The sequence below is a fragment of the Buteo buteo genome, chromosome 13 (genome assembly GCF_964188355.1).
Source record: "Buteo buteo chromosome 13, bButBut1.hap1.1, whole genome shotgun sequence".
In the NCBI taxonomy this organism is placed as follows: domain Eukaryota; kingdom Metazoa; phylum Chordata; class Aves; order Accipitriformes; family Accipitridae; genus Buteo; species Buteo buteo.
Window position 1 is genome coordinate 26,725,859 of NC_134183.1, and position 15,322 is coordinate 26,741,180.

Sequence of the window (15,322 nt, forward strand, 5' to 3'; positions counted from 1 at the left end):
TGCTCCAAAGGGCACAAAACTAAGGCTTCTTAGCAAAAACCTCCTACGTATTTTCTTGGAACCATTCACATTTCTCCCTCCCCCTAACTAATTTGTTACCCCTCTCCCTTTCTCCTTTAAGAGGCCTCTTTCTTCACTTCTTCCTAAATCTCACCTGAAACACCTCAGAGTAAACAGGGGACATTTCTAACCTAAACCTTTTGATCACATGAAAAGTCTTTTAGTGGGACAAGTTTAGTAAACATAGCAATGCCCATAGTGAAGATAACAAAAGCTAAACAAAATCAGAAGTCAGGATGGTGAAGCTTCTTTTGCAGAAGCAGGAGGTTAACTGGTAACAAATTCTAGGAAAGAGTGAATTTAGGAAGCTTTCAGAATTAAAGTTACATTGTTTATACCAAAAAGTATAATTTAAAACAGTGTACATTTTCTGGTTGCATGATTTGAGGGCAGAAAAAAAATAATCAACCAACAGTTTGGAAACTATATTTTACTGGAATTACATGATTCAAGAACTTAGCTTATTGCTAGTATGCTTGAGTTCATTCTATTATGGTAATGCCATTTTGCCTGGTACTTTAGTTAGGGCACTGCAACCACAAACTCAACATCAATGCAGCAATACTGAACAAAAACTTTCACTCTAAACACTACTAAGTTATCATTGCCATCCTCCCAAGAACACTGACATACATCAAATATGTTTTTTACTAGTCACTAGTCACCTCTCCTCCATGTTACTTCATTCAGAATAAGCACTGTCAAGGCAGCCTTTGTAAGAGAGCAGAGGAAAGCTTCTCTCTTAAGTAACAACTACATCTTTTCAACCCTCAACTCATGCATGGAGAGAACAATTAAAAAAAGTTACATTGTTTTTTGTTAAGATATCTAGCTTTTCAGACTTAGACACCTAATAAGATCATGCAGAAAAGTAAGTCAAACTAAATTATCCATTGTTTCTTACCTAACCATTTGTAGAAGAAATAAAGTAAGACCAGCATGACACAACAGATGACAACAAACAAGATAACTGTCACAGGGGTGAAAGTAACATTTTCTTCCTTCTTCCGTCTTGTTTCTCTCTCCCCAGGACTTGCTATTGCTTTCAAATTCTCACTGTTTTAAGAAAACAAATGCATTTACCTCAGATGACAGATTATGAAAATGTTTTACTATGACCAGAATTGTTGGTTATAAAGCATTTAGACTGACAGCATTTCAGTTTAATCCTTCATATCATTGTTAGACTTAAAAATACAGAAAAATGGTACGTTTATTATTTGAATTTCTCTCCATTTTTTAATGGAAATATGCACTTCTAACCTAGCAGAGATCACAAGAGAAAAGAATCTTAACTGCCCTCCTTTCCAGTTGTCTGGTGATTGCCAACTTTAAGGAGTACCCCAAATCAAGACCCTGACCCATGTGAGGAACAGCAGTCCAATATCAAAACTCTTAAACTCCTTTTCAGGATGCACGCACTCAACTCTTATTAGTGCATCACCTCTGACTACAAAATTTCTCGGGCTAAATGTAGTCAATCTGATCAATATGTCTATGATAAATCAAAATCATGGGTATTAACACACTGTTTTAAAACCTCAACTATAGACATTAAGTGTCTGCAAATCCCATTCATGTTAGAAGGATGAAGCTAGCTAACTACCAGTTCTTTTACCCTTACACCTCATAATTAGAGAGTAAGTGAAAGAGAGGGGGTGTAATTGGGGATTTTCACTGCGAGTATGATTTCTGTACATACATACTCCATATTTATACCTCACCATGCAAAATAAGGAGACTTAAATTGTTGTGTTTGTTCTTTGAGCAGATAGCTCTACTACTCTTTAGTACAGACGCTAGTGCAACTTGCCCATCAGATAGCATGTTCCTGACAAATCCCAGGACCTACCTACAAAATGCTGAATTCAGCACTGAAACCGCTACCTTCAAAAGAGAAAAACCCACAGGAATAAAGTACTTTGTTAGATGAATCACCTTCTCACTTTGAATAAGCAGCTTTTTAAAAAAAAGCTCACCCTAGTTTTATGAAAGTGCACTTTAAAAAGTTTAATATAATTACATCTAGGTATTTTTCAATATGGGAGACAGCATCACATTTTGTTATTTTAGCATTCAGTGCAGCCACACCCTATAACACTGCAGGGTAAAAAAGAAGCATAATCAGATCCAACCTTTAAAAAAAGAAACACACACCCCCCCTTCTACTTCTTTAATCTCTTTAAAATCACTAGTTTTGCATAACTAGTGGGAAAGAGGAAGCTGTTGTTATCACATACAATCCATTCCCTGTTGTTCTGGGGAGCAAAGCACTGGAAAACCACTGAGATGGGAAACCCTAGGTAGCAACACACACTGGCCCATTCAGCATATGCAGGCATCCAAGAAATACTGCAGAATAATACCATGCTCTGAAAGGCCAGCTATATCCAGTTTAACCCCAGACTAAAAACAGTTCTGTACATTGAGTGTGCTTCAGTTCACTAAACAAAGCCACACGCCCCTCAAGCACAGTGCAGAAACCCCTACCAACCCTCGTTTCCCTGCATTTGCCACTTTCTACACTTCCACTCCGTCCCCTTCCCTACAAAGGGACTCCTGCTGCCTCCTTGCCCCTGCCTAGTCCTAGAGCTGCTATTGCCCCTGGCTCTGTTGCTCCACCAGACAACACACAAAGCTGAAGCAGATAAGCCTGGGTTGGACTTTAACTGTCTGAAGCCACCCAGACACAACCAGATCGCATTCCCCAGTGCTCCTAGTGACAGGAATACAGTGCAGAGACATCCCAGAGGGTGCTGGTCAGCCAGCTGGGAGGAAGCAGTTGTACAGATCCCTGCCAAAGCAGACACTACATACAACTACGTATGTACCTCTTGGATCACTGGATTTTAAAGGCATCTTTAAAATACCTAGGGTATTTGGTAATTTCTCAAAATGTTAACTCATTCCTCCTCCCAAGAGCTGCCTTAGCCCTCAGGGACTTTTACAATCTACTAGTCAAGGCTCCTGAAAGATCTATGGTGACTTTTCAAAGGTTGCAGTGCTCAAGTATTTCACGGCAAAGCATCTTACTGCACCTAGATCTTCTCACTTTTTTTAATTACCAACCTAAAAGAACATAATTTCTTACTGATCATAGTGACAGTTTTCACAAAATTTGTACTCCACGTAATTTAAGCAGTTCTGTTTAACAAACTTACAGTTCTGCTACTCCACTCCAGTAGCCTCCTAGTGCCACTGTAAATACAGCAATTAGGAAGATGACAACCATACTGCAATCAAACTCTGGCAAAGGTGGTGAATACAGAGTCACATTAACTTCATTTCCAAGCATCTGAAAAATAACATACAAGTTGGTTCATAAGGACAATAAAGAAATTATATTGCCTATTTTCCAATAAGATGCCCATCATGACTTCCTGCTCTTAACCTACACAATGCTGAGAGCAAGTTTTCAACTTACTGCACAAGACATGCCACATATTTGCCTTGGTCACTGTAAAGAAGCAATGCTTTCCATGCTACCTTTCAGGATGGTCAGGTTTGAAAACAACCCTGTTACTACTGCTGTGGAAATACATGGATACCACAAGGCAAAATGGTACTACTTTGCATTCTTTCAATACTTTTGTGCCTCTAGCCCAAGTGTGTTCCATCCCCCAAACATACCAAGTACTATCAAAGACATCTGCTCTGCAGGAAAGCCTATGTGAGTCAATCAGCTTTACATACAAACTCACAGGTCCACCAACATGTCAGCAGAGGTCTACCTCTAGCTCCTGAAACCACAAAACTCACAGTTGAGATACAGGCACAATGCTTCAGACAGGACACAGTGAAAACTCAAGGTGGCAGAAAGTTAGTAAATAGTAGCTTTACACGAACATGATTTGAGATGGATTCAAAAGAAAAGAAAGCAATTTCACACTACTTAAAAAATTTAAGACCAAAGTAAAAGAAAACAATCAGCTGAAGGACACTGAAGAAGATGGGAAGGAACATGGAGATATAACTGATACAGAATTGTACAAAAATCTTGAAAGCAAAACCAAGATGTTTCCATTTGACTGAAAGGTGAGACTTAAGAAACAAAGAAAGGATAATAATTTGACAGGAAATGAAAGGTGGTAGGAAAGAAAGGTTTGCTGTTGTAGTCAAAGTCAGTCAAGGCATCTAAAGCAATCCTGCAGTGAACACACAACTTCAGAGATGCAGCAGTAAAACAGATTTGTTAACAGCCTGCATGTGGGATACAGGCGGGAGGGGAGATGAACATACCAGACAGGTTTGGCTACAGGAAGATCAAACTGGCAGTGGAGAGACTGAATGGGAAGCTATGTAGTGTAGTGGAATACACTGGCCATGTGTGAAGAAAGCTGATTCATTTCAGCATCTTAATTATCTAATTACAGATACTAACCTTACTGCAGGCTAAAGAAGTCAGAATAATTCCTTTGCCTGAAGTTATGGAAGTTCAGAAAACAAGAAAGTAAATTAAATTCTAGTGAAACATTGCAGTTGTATGAAGTGGAACAGAACATTAGAAAAAGGAAAAAAAAACGTATTCAAATTACAGCATCCTGTACGTAAAACAAAACAAAACCCCAAACCAAAACACAGACAGACACAAAAAAAGCGCCAAAAAAAAACCAAGAAACCTAAAAGCTTATACATTTTTAGTATTCAATTCCAACATGTCTTAATCCAGTTTTCCCTTTAGGTTTCATAAATCTTATAAAGTATAATTCACATTAGAATCTAGAGCGATTGTTTCCTTTTGTTCCTATTGTTCTGCTCTTCACTAAAAACTTGCAGAGTCTCAACTTCCACCACAGGGAGCACTAGAACCAAATACATCACATTAGGTAACTCTGCAAGAGAGCTGTCCACTTACTGGAAGGTTTGTAACACTCTGCTATCACTATCAGGACTCGTACTATACCTGACTCGAATGGTGAAAGCTAACAGAAATGAAGTCTTCTAACAAAAAGCAGAAAGAATGCTTATACAAACTAGCTGCCCTCAGACTGATGCTGTCTCTTGTAAATAAAAGGAGAAAGTTAGAAGCCTTGAAAAGACTTAAAACAGAAATACAACTGTAGTAGGAAGACTACAATGGCTGCCAGCTTCTAAGCAGCACATGCCATTCAAAACAACAGCTGCCAGTGACATGACAGAAGGCTTTGGCAAAAACTACATCAGAACTAGGAAAGGATCACTTGTAGTCTAGGCTGTGTTCCTCACTACTTTCATGACTCACATTCTAAGACAAAACTGAATTCTTTGATTCAACAGCACTATGAGACATCACCCGGCACACTACTAGCAAAGTTACTTTGGTGGATTACTAGAGTTATACAGAAGTGATTCTGCATGACACCACTCCAAGCAGCACTAGGCAATAAAGTGGTGCTGAGAAGATTCAGAACAAGTTAGGGATCTAATCTTGCCCTAGCTCCCTTTCATGTTAGTAGGACATATCTTAAACCACTCAGCTAAGCAAACACTACTTGTCTTACTTGAAGGAACAAATTTGAAGACAGAGGACAACCTGAACCAAAACACAGTATTCATCAAGACTACAGCAGATTGAGGATAGTCATCACAAACCTTCAGTCATGTCAGTGCTCAGCAAGAACCAATCTTTAATGGGAACAGACAGTAAACAACCAAAGTCCTATACATCTAGGCACCGTTTCAGTTTGCATACTTACCGAAGACAACCTCCCATGGCAGCTCTGAAGATTAAGAGCAGAAATGGTGAAGTGAGCTTGCAAATTCAATCCAAGAAGCTAAGACTACACAGGTCAGCACTAGCCTCTGCTATTCACAGAAAAACACATGCAGTGCAACTCCTGCCTAGCAAAGCTATTTAACACCAAATAAAAAACAGAACAACAATAACAGAAAAGGCCACACTGAAGAAAAGATACTATTTTCTTTAAAACCCTCTGCAATATTCTGTATCCTAATATTACATGTCAAGGAAAACAAACTCCAAATACCCCCAAAACAAACTCCCCTGCTTATAAAGCGTAGGAGATACCACAACTGACGCATTTTAATGACAAACACTTGGCATCTCACCATGAACTCATCAGCAGAAACTCAAACTATACTGCCTAACTTCTCTGTAACAGATGCTGTCATGCTATAAAAGAGAGTGATCATCATCTGGCAAAGACAAAAAAAACCCTCACACCTTCCTCAAGATCCAACCTGATAAGGTACTGCTTGCCTGTAAGATATGTCAGTAGGTACAAGTTCAACTGTTCTACCGTCTGTGCTAAAGGAACAGCTCGCTCAGGCTATAGCTCCTGACGTATGTCAGGCATCTGCGATTGCATCAAGTCTACTGGAAGGCTGCTTATCTTGTTTATCAGCAAGACTTCTAAGATTACCCTCCCTCCAGTTAGGTATTATGTTTCCCATTCTTAGTTTTCTAATTAATCATTCTCTCAAATTAACCTGAATTAGGAGGACTAGGACTTCCATGACTTAATATCCATTCTCTCCCATGAAACTGAAAGCAGTATCTATGCACATTCAAATCACACAGACATCCAGATCTGACCTGAAATTACTTTATCTATTTGTCCAAAAACTTAAGTTTATACAAACCATAACATGTTGAAGTTTATTACTTACCAGCTGCATATCTACTATGTCATTGTATCTTATAAGAGCAACTGGAAGAGTTACATCTTCAAAATCAGTCTTGTTATCTGAAAGAGGAGACTAAAAGAGAAAGTGTCAATAAGTATGTTGCCTATTTGCAAAGCAGGTTAGATCCCCAAAAGCAGATTATCCTTTAAATTCCAGTATATGTGTAGGAAAAAAACAGGTGCTCATTCATCACCTTTTGCAAAAGATTAATGAAGACAGATGTACTTAAATCAAAGCAGGTGATACTACCAACACATCTGGATTCATAAAGTTCTTGTGGTTTTACAGTATTACAAGGGATAATCAAAACTGGTTTTATTCTCTATGCTTTTAAAACAAGATTAACTTTTCATGATAATCACACAAATTCATAAATTGCAAGATTTGTACATGCATACTGCAGCTGTAAGAACAAAAAAGCAACAGAAGTACCTGTAAAGGTACCTCAAAATGCCTTTTTTAATTTCCAATTTTGGATTACATTTTCCTAGCTTATTTTTGTCACGTGTGTCTAAAACAGTATCACCTAAGATTACAGGGAGTTCAGAGTACACTCAAATTAGGGAATGACAAAGACAAGCATTTGCATTCAGAAACATGATTAAAGATACAAGGAGCAGATTAAAAATACAATTCAGCTGTAGATACTTTTAGATGACATAACACAGCATTGCACAGAGCTAACTTGGAACGACCCTCTGTCTCAGGAACAGCAGTCGCGCCAACACAGCACTCTGTGGGGAAGGTTAATGACTCATGCTGGAATCCCACACATTGCCAGGGTCCTCTGCTGTTGGGGTTTCTCTCAGCTAACCCTGCACAACACTGCATCAGACCAAATAGGTAAGACACTACTTCACTACAGAAGAAAACTGTATGTTGTAACTTACCAGCCTAGGTTTACTGGCAATCAACAGCATTTTAGCACCCAAACTTTGTGCAATTCTTGCTTTCTCCAAAGAAGTGCAGTTTCCTCTCATCACTACAACTGCTTTGTCCTTCATTAAGCCAGAAGGAACTTCAGAAGAACTGCAAAGTACTGTAGAAGTCAGGTTTTCCAGAGTCCTGGAAGTCTGCAGAGAGAAAAAGAACATGATAAAAATAGGAAATTTGATACTGCAAACTCATCTAGAAGACTACTATGCTCCCTAATTTGAGGTTTGCCAGAAAGTGGTGTAACAGAAGGGAATCATTAATTCAGGAGTATAAAATCAGAGCAGCAGTTTCTGCAGCCTGCAATACTGAGGGACATTTAGAGCAGCATACAGCCGAAATATCTGGCTGTTTCTAAAGGCAATTTCACAGCAGTTGTTGCTGTAATTTAAATGTAAGAAACTGGTTACATAGTAAAATCACTGCTTGTAGTTCTGGGGAATCCAGAGTACAGTCTGTGATATTTCCAGGCTTCACAAGCCAAAAGAACACTGAAGAATACAACATAACCAGAGTTCTGAAGTATAATACTTGTTCAATAACAGTTGGTGAGGTTGATAACATATTACTTGTTACAAAAGAATAAAAAAAAAACCAAAAAAACAAAACAAAAAAAAACAAACAAACAAAAAAACCCCAACTTGTATCCTTATTTCAAAGTTCAATTTCATATTGACAATTATTTTTAAATTATCATCAGTTTTCTTTGGTCAAGACATTCCAGTGGCCAAAGTAGCACAGCAAAGATGTTTGGGGCAGACAAATGATTTTTACTCTGTTTTACATTGAGTTAACCTGCTAATGAATGACAGGAGGGAAAAGAGAGAAGAGTGCCTTGATCACTTCCAAACACAAAGTATTTCCTGTTTATATGAAGAGTGCCTGAAGAAAATTTGTTTATGCTTCACACCCTAGTTAGGCTCAAAGAAATACACTCAAAAGATACAGCGTGATGATACACTCCAGATAATCTCCTATTCCACCACGTTTTCAAGACAATTAAACAGAAGATCAAACTGATGAACCAATATAAGAAATCTGTTTCACAAGTTTACAACATTTTTGTCAACAAATAAACAGAAGTTTCACACCCAAATCTAAAACTTAAGACATACTGATAACACCTGAAGAAAAAAATTAACAATATCAGACGAGTATGTAAACATATTTCAAACCAATTCTAAGCACAGAGAGAGCATCATCTTTGTAAACTTTAGAAGCTGACTTTCTAAAGTATAGAAATGTTTGCTACAGATATTTGGGGGGGGAACATGGCCCAAAAAGGTAAATATTCATTGTAGCACCTATTTAACTCAAGATTTTGAAGACCACTTATAGCTGACCCAAATTCACTCTGCATTCTAGTTTTCTTAGGCAGTGTGATTATAAACTACTTACAGCATTGTCCAGGCTCTTTGGAAGAGATATCCAATGAGAATTGTAAATTATGCAGTAATCCTTCGTTACTGGTGGTACACCACTTCCAGAAGCATGCAGGATCCCCTCATCTGCAGTTACCTGCAATAAACCAGGGTGTTCTGAACTAAACAAAGTTCAGAATATCAGTATACAGGCATTCTTCTAAAAAGAGGAAGAGAAAGAGCTGTTAGAAGAAAATGAATTTATTCAATTAATTATTTTATATAATGATTGAGTCCATGAGAGATGGGTAGCTTGAGAGCAAGATGGAAAACTAGTAAGAATCTAGTCACCACATAATGCTGCTTATCCTTATTTCAAATACAATGTATTTGTTACATGTACAGTTCATGTCACCAAATAGAATCTCATCAAGAAACCCAGGCAAATTATTTCAGATTCTTTATTCTGTACTTTCCAAAAGTGTAAAATTTTACATAGAAAGCAATTAAAACAGTACATGGAAAAGTGGATTAAAGTCTTTCCCTCCTTGCAGAATCTAGAATTTCCCCTACTAATAAAGGTATTATATGGCAATTCCTAGAATATTTTTTACCAAATAACTGTAAACACAAAGAGATCAACTAAATCTCTTAAGAAGAAGAACTTGCGTAGTTAAGGAAATACTGGTGTCTCTTAAGAGTACCCTCAGAGTGCCTCACGTACTACCATTTCTGTTATTTACTAATACATATGAATTTTAAAACTTCTGATAATTTTAGGGATATATACTTCTCCCCAAGCATTAATATACTAATAAAGGCCAGGTATCTAAGTAGATAAATGAACAGACTAAGGATTAGATGTAGCTACAGCTGCAAAGTAGCGAAAACAAGTAAGTATCATTTGTATCTCAAGAAGTGTCACCTTAAGGAAAACTGGGAGATGATCTCATTTTGACTTTTTCTTGAGAGAAACTGACCTCAATATTAGGAAGTATGAATAGATTAAAAAAAATTAAATCCTGTTGTAAATTCCAGGTTTGTCTGAAAGAACATAGATATATTAAGCTAGAAGTAGGCATGGGTAAGGGGGGAAAGCCCAAATATTTGTCAAATATACAATGCTAATCATTAACAGTGCTATAGAGGCATTTTTCTTCAGGCTAGCGTATCAGTATTCTGCAGCGAGAACTACAGAGAAAAGAAAAACATGTGACAATATTGTTTCAGAGGTTTACGTCTGCCTGGTTTGAATAGCAAAAAACCTTCTTCAGAGGAATCCATTATATAGGCCATAGCACATGAACATCTGATGGGAGAACTGTGTCAAAGGGCCTGAGCACATTAACTGTTTAACATATAACAGTTCTTCAGCTGTCAGTTAAAATAAGTTGTTTCATGATTTATGATCAGCACAAAAGTTATCAAGCTTCCCTCTTAAGTGCACTCACCTAAAAGTACAAACTAATGGCCAATTAAAAGCAATAAGGACTTCCAAAAGGTGCAAAACCCCCATGTTTCCATCCATTAAAAGCTCTTTCTGCTTCACAAAGTAGAATAGTAAGTGTTTTCTGGGTTCCAGGAAATCACTTGTTAATGCTACACAAGTGTAAGTCTACCTAGAAGGAATGACTACTTGCTTATTTGATACGTAGGTTTTGTTTGGCAAGCTTCCCTTCTCTGGGGATGAATCAGGGAACGTGAGGTGGGGGGAGGGAGGACCAGAGCATGACGTTTACCCTCACGTATTCACTGCTGAGCTCTAAAGACAGCATTTAGAAGTCAAAAATGAAGAGAAACGCACATGCTACACCTCACTTGGAACACCCCCACTGAAATCCTGTTGCATCCACCTGAACTTTTATTATTTTCCAATTGCTTCAGTATCCTTCTTTCACAACAGACAAGGGCTACCAGTTTGGGTACGTGACCTTGCAGTCAGCTGTGCCACTGAAGCATACAAAACAAATCTTACTCTCAGCATATATGCAAAGTAAAAATTTCTTACTGAGCACATTTTCAATCTTGTTACTTAAGTAGAAGACTAAGAGTGTGTCCACAAAACTGCTCCTGAAAAGATTCACCTGCTTCCATAGGCTGCCTTGCTCCAGCATAAAAATGTTCCCATGTGGAGAAGAGGCATGACAGCTGTCCATACCTAAAGGGGCATCATCTCCTGCTTTCACTTCAGGTTCAAACAATTGCCAATGGCCTCTCACCTTCAAACAAATTTCTTCCTATTTTTGACAGATGATTCCCTCATTATATTTCCTTCCTTTAACACCTTTAAACTTTTACTGTATAATTCCTTATCTTTGATAGAGAAGACAACGTCTCTTAATCCTTATTTTTCCTAACACGTCCCTGTCCCTGCAGGGATATAACCCTGGGCTGACTGTTAAGCTTTGGAGTACACCAGTAACCCCACCACCTAGAATACTGGAAGTTATATGAACCAGTGGACACAGAGACCAAACCGAGCCTATATTTACAATACCCATCACAGTTAGCATCTAGATAAGACATAGAACACAAAGCTACAGAACGGGGAGAAGGTATTTTGTACGTAGCAAGTAACAACATAAACCTCACAGAAACCTAAAAATGTAGGAAAAAAAATAGCCATGAACAGAACAAGCATTGTTTCGTAGTTCTGCCAGCATCCCTGTGACACACAGGCAAACCGTCCCTCCCTCCGGACACTGCGACCCAGGGGAACCAGTGCGTGTGCCCAGAGAGCAGCAGTGGTCCTTCCCTGAAAACCTAGTACCTTCCCGAGAGCTAACTCCCCGCACTGTTAGTCTCAGGATACTGTTCTTGAGGCTGAATGGCCTGGTCTAAAACTCACCACTACTACACCTGCATTTGTAGAGCAAAGGAGGAGGCAGGACATAGGGCCTGAAGTCTTACAGGAAGGCAGGAGAAGCCCCTTCCCCTGTGAGCAGCAGCAAACCACTGGGTTAAGGAGCAAAGCTACTCTTCAGAAAACCCCAACACAACTAACGACAGCTACATGGGACTCACAAACAGTGAGGGAGCACTTCGTAGCTACTTCACCCCAAAAAATTCTCAAGGCATTAACAAACTGCGCTGTGCACCTGCTGTTGAGCATATCCAGTGGTGACTTCCTACACAGGAAAGTACTCTGCATCCTGCATTACCAAAACAAGGTAAAAATTATGTTAAAAACAAGCAAACAAACAAGAAAACCCCAACAACAAAACGACTTAGTGGAGCAGCATTTAACGCAGATATGCCCTTCACACTGCTTCAGCAGATCACAGAGGTTTCTGGCTTCCCCATTTCACTACTTGTATTGGGTTTGCGTGGCAAGGTTTTGGTAGCGGCGGGGGAGTTACAGGGGTGGCTTCTGTGAGAAGCTGCTAGAAGCTTCCCCTATGTCCCATGGAGCCAGTACCAGCTGGCTCCAAAACAGACTCACCACTAGCCAAGGCCAAGCCCATCAGCAATAGTTGCAGCGCCTCTGTGATAACATATTTAAGAAGGGAAAAAAAGTTGCAGTGGGCACAGAAACTGCAGCTGGAAAGAGGAGTGAGAACACGTAAGAGAAACAACCCTGCAGACACCAAGGTCAGTGAAGGAGGAGGAGGAGATGCTCCAGGCACTGGAGCAGAGACTCCCCTGTGGCCTGTGGTAAAGACCACGGTGAGGCAGGCTGTCCCCCTGCAGTCCAGGGAGGTCCACAGCAGAGCAGATATCCACTTGCAGCCCATGGAGGACCCCACACTGGAGCAGGTGGATGCCCAAAGGAGGCTGTGACCCCATGGGAAGCCCACGCTGGAGCAGGCTCCCAGCAGGACCTGTGCACCCGTGGAGAGAGGAGCCCACACTGGAGCAGGTTTGCTGGCAGGACTTGTGACCCCACAGGGGACCCATGCTGGAGCAGTGTGCTCCTGAAGGACTGCATGCCATGAAAGGGACCCATGCTGGAGCAGTTCATGAAGAACTGCAGCCCGAGGGAAGGACTCACTTTGGAGAAGTTCGTGGAGGACTGTCTCCTGTGGGAGGGACCCCACGCTGGAGCAGGGGAAGTATGAGGAGTCCTCCCCCTGAGGAGGATGAAGCAGCAAAGACAATGTGTGATGAACTGATTGTAACCCCCACTCCCCATCCTCCTGCGCCACTGGCGGGGGGTAGGTAGAGAATTCGGGAGTGAAGCTGTGCCTGGGAAGAGGGGGGGGGGGAGAAGTTTTTTTAAAGATTTGGTTTTATTTCTCATTACCCTACTCTGCTTGATTAGCAATAAATTAAGTCGAGTCTGTTTTGCCTGTTACGGTAATCTGTTGAGTGATCTCTTCCCGTCCTTATCTCGATCCATGAGCCCTTTGTTTTATTTTCTCTCCCCTGTCCAGCTAAGGAGGGGAGTGACAGAGCAGCTTTGGTGGGCACCTGGCCCCCAGGCAGGGGCAACCCACCACACTACTCCATTAGGCAGAAAGCAATCTACCAGATTTCCACAGCAATATATACCTGTGCGCAGAGAGAAGCTGCAAAGATGTCCCACACAGGAACCAAAATGGCATTTAAAATGAACATGCCAAAAGCCAACACCTACACACACCACGAGCTTCCCCCCTTCCCCAGCACCCTAATTTAAATACCTCTACAAACAACATCAGCGTTTATCTACACAGGCACCCAGGAGACTTGTTATTCAAACCCACCGACGCGTGACCGGAGCCCGGGTCCGGCCTGTGCTCCCCGGGCACGGGGGGAGAGTAGGGACTTGGCGGGGGGGGGGGGGGAACGAGGGTCCTTGCCCAGGGCAGGCCCGAAACCGCCCCGGAGGCGTTTGGCGGCGGGGGCACGCACCGGTCCGGCCGGAGGAGGCGAGAGCTACGCGGACCGGACCCTGCCCGCGGCGGTCGGGGTCCTCCAGGGAACGGTGGAACCGGGGGATAAGGAGGACAGAGGAAACCCGGCGGGCGGCCCCGCCGGCCCCACCGACACGCCGCACTCGCCCGGCCCGTCACAAGCGGCGCGGCGCGGCCCAGGCCCGCCCGGGAGCCGGGCCCCGGCGCCTCGGCGGGCAGCGCAGCCCCTTACCGGCGGGAGCAGCAGGCCCCACAGCGCGGCCCACAGCAGCCCGGCGGCCCTCATCATCGTCTTCCGCCGCCGCCCGCTGCTCGGGGAAGGGCCTGGGCCGGGCTCGGGCTCCCCACGCCCGCCACCGAGCCTTCCGCTGCCGCCGGCTCCCGGACAGCCGCCGCTTCCTCTTCCGCCCGCGGCCGATGGGGGCGGCCCCCGGGCAGCCGCGGCCCGCCCTTCGCCTCGGCCGCGGGGGCGCCCGGCCCCGGCCGCGGGGCGGGGCGGGAGCGGGGAGCCGCGGCCGGGCAGAGCGGTCTGTGGCGGCCCACGCGTGTGCCTGCTGCCGGCCGGGCTGACCCCCGCCGCTCTTCGTGCCCTGTGGTTCTCCGGGTGGTCAACAGCCGTCAGCCTGGGGAGGGGGGGGGGCTCACGTAGCAGCTCCACGAGGCGCGGGTTTTCGGTGCTCAAATGCTACCCCAAACCCTTCACAGCCATTACGAGGGAAAGGAGAGGGTCGGGTTTGCCCCACGTCTCCCGAGACAAAGAGCAACAAGTGCGGGAAACAGCAAAACATGACCTGTGACAGAAGGCCGAGGGAGTTGCGTTGTTGGCGCTTACAAAAAAAAAAACAAATCACTTTTCAGGGATGCGGTCCAGGCTCTGAGAGCGTTGGAAGGGCTGGGGTACGCCTGATGCGAGCGCCAGCAGTGACTTGCAGGAAGGAGATAAACGAAGCGGCTCCGTGATTTACCAGCTAAGTTGTGCAACATCTTTCGCCAGAGGTTTCCAAGCAGGCCGGGGCCTGCCTCGGGCCGAGCACACACAGGGAAGTAAGCGGAAGAGGCAAAGATAAGAAAAATAATTGTAGAAAGGAGGGGACGTGGCCATGAGCGAGATGGCGGAGGCATGAGGGAAGAGCTGAGCTGCGGTCCAGCATTAGTAAATCCAAGCCTTTGAGCGGGTAACCCACTTGCTTGAGTTGCTCACGAACTAAGTGGCCATTAGTTATTACTGCTGAGGAAGGATGTTCCTGCACGTGTGGTTTTCCCTCTGTGAATTTAAGGACAAAGCCGTGTAAAACATCTACAGGGAACATTCCCCGCTGCGTTGTGGTGAATTTTCAGTAAGCTGTTATGTTGCTGTGAAAATCTGAATAACATCTACATACCTGTAAATAAGTAGTGTTTTGATCAATACACATATTTTGATGATAAGAGGCAAGCTTTTTTTTTTCCCCAGTGACAATCTGCAATTCACCTTTATATCAGCAACAGAACAGGCTTATGCATCTT

At 42.7% G+C, this 15,322-nt stretch overlaps 1 protein-coding gene across 5 annotated transcripts in view; it reads right to left on the bottom strand.

Annotated features, from left to right (window-relative positions):
• Nucleotides 1–14,221, bottom strand: part of SPPL2A (signal peptide peptidase like 2A) — a 28,168-nt gene extending 13,947 nt beyond the window's left edge. For 4 of the 5 annotated variants that reach the window (XM_075045198.1, XM_075045199.1, XM_075045196.1 and 1 more), the window contains exons 1-6: nucleotides 14,049–14,221; nucleotides 9,019–9,138; nucleotides 7,578–7,760; nucleotides 6,670–6,759; nucleotides 3,222–3,355; nucleotides 965–1,116 (exon numbers count right to left, since the gene is read on the bottom strand). In XM_075045198.1, coding sequence (XP_074901299.1) covers nucleotides 965–1,116; nucleotides 3,222–3,355; nucleotides 6,670–6,759; nucleotides 7,578–7,760; nucleotides 9,019–9,138; nucleotides 14,049–14,105 — 736 coding nt within the window. In that variant the 5' untranslated portion in view covers nucleotides 14,106–14,221. Of the gene's footprint in view, nucleotides 1–964; nucleotides 1,117–3,221; nucleotides 3,356–6,669; nucleotides 6,760–7,577; nucleotides 7,761–9,018; nucleotides 9,202–14,048 lie in introns of all 5 variants that reach the window. The other variant, XM_075045200.1, reaches the window with a different exon arrangement.
• Between the last annotated feature and the right edge of the window lie 1,101 nt (nucleotides 14,222–15,322).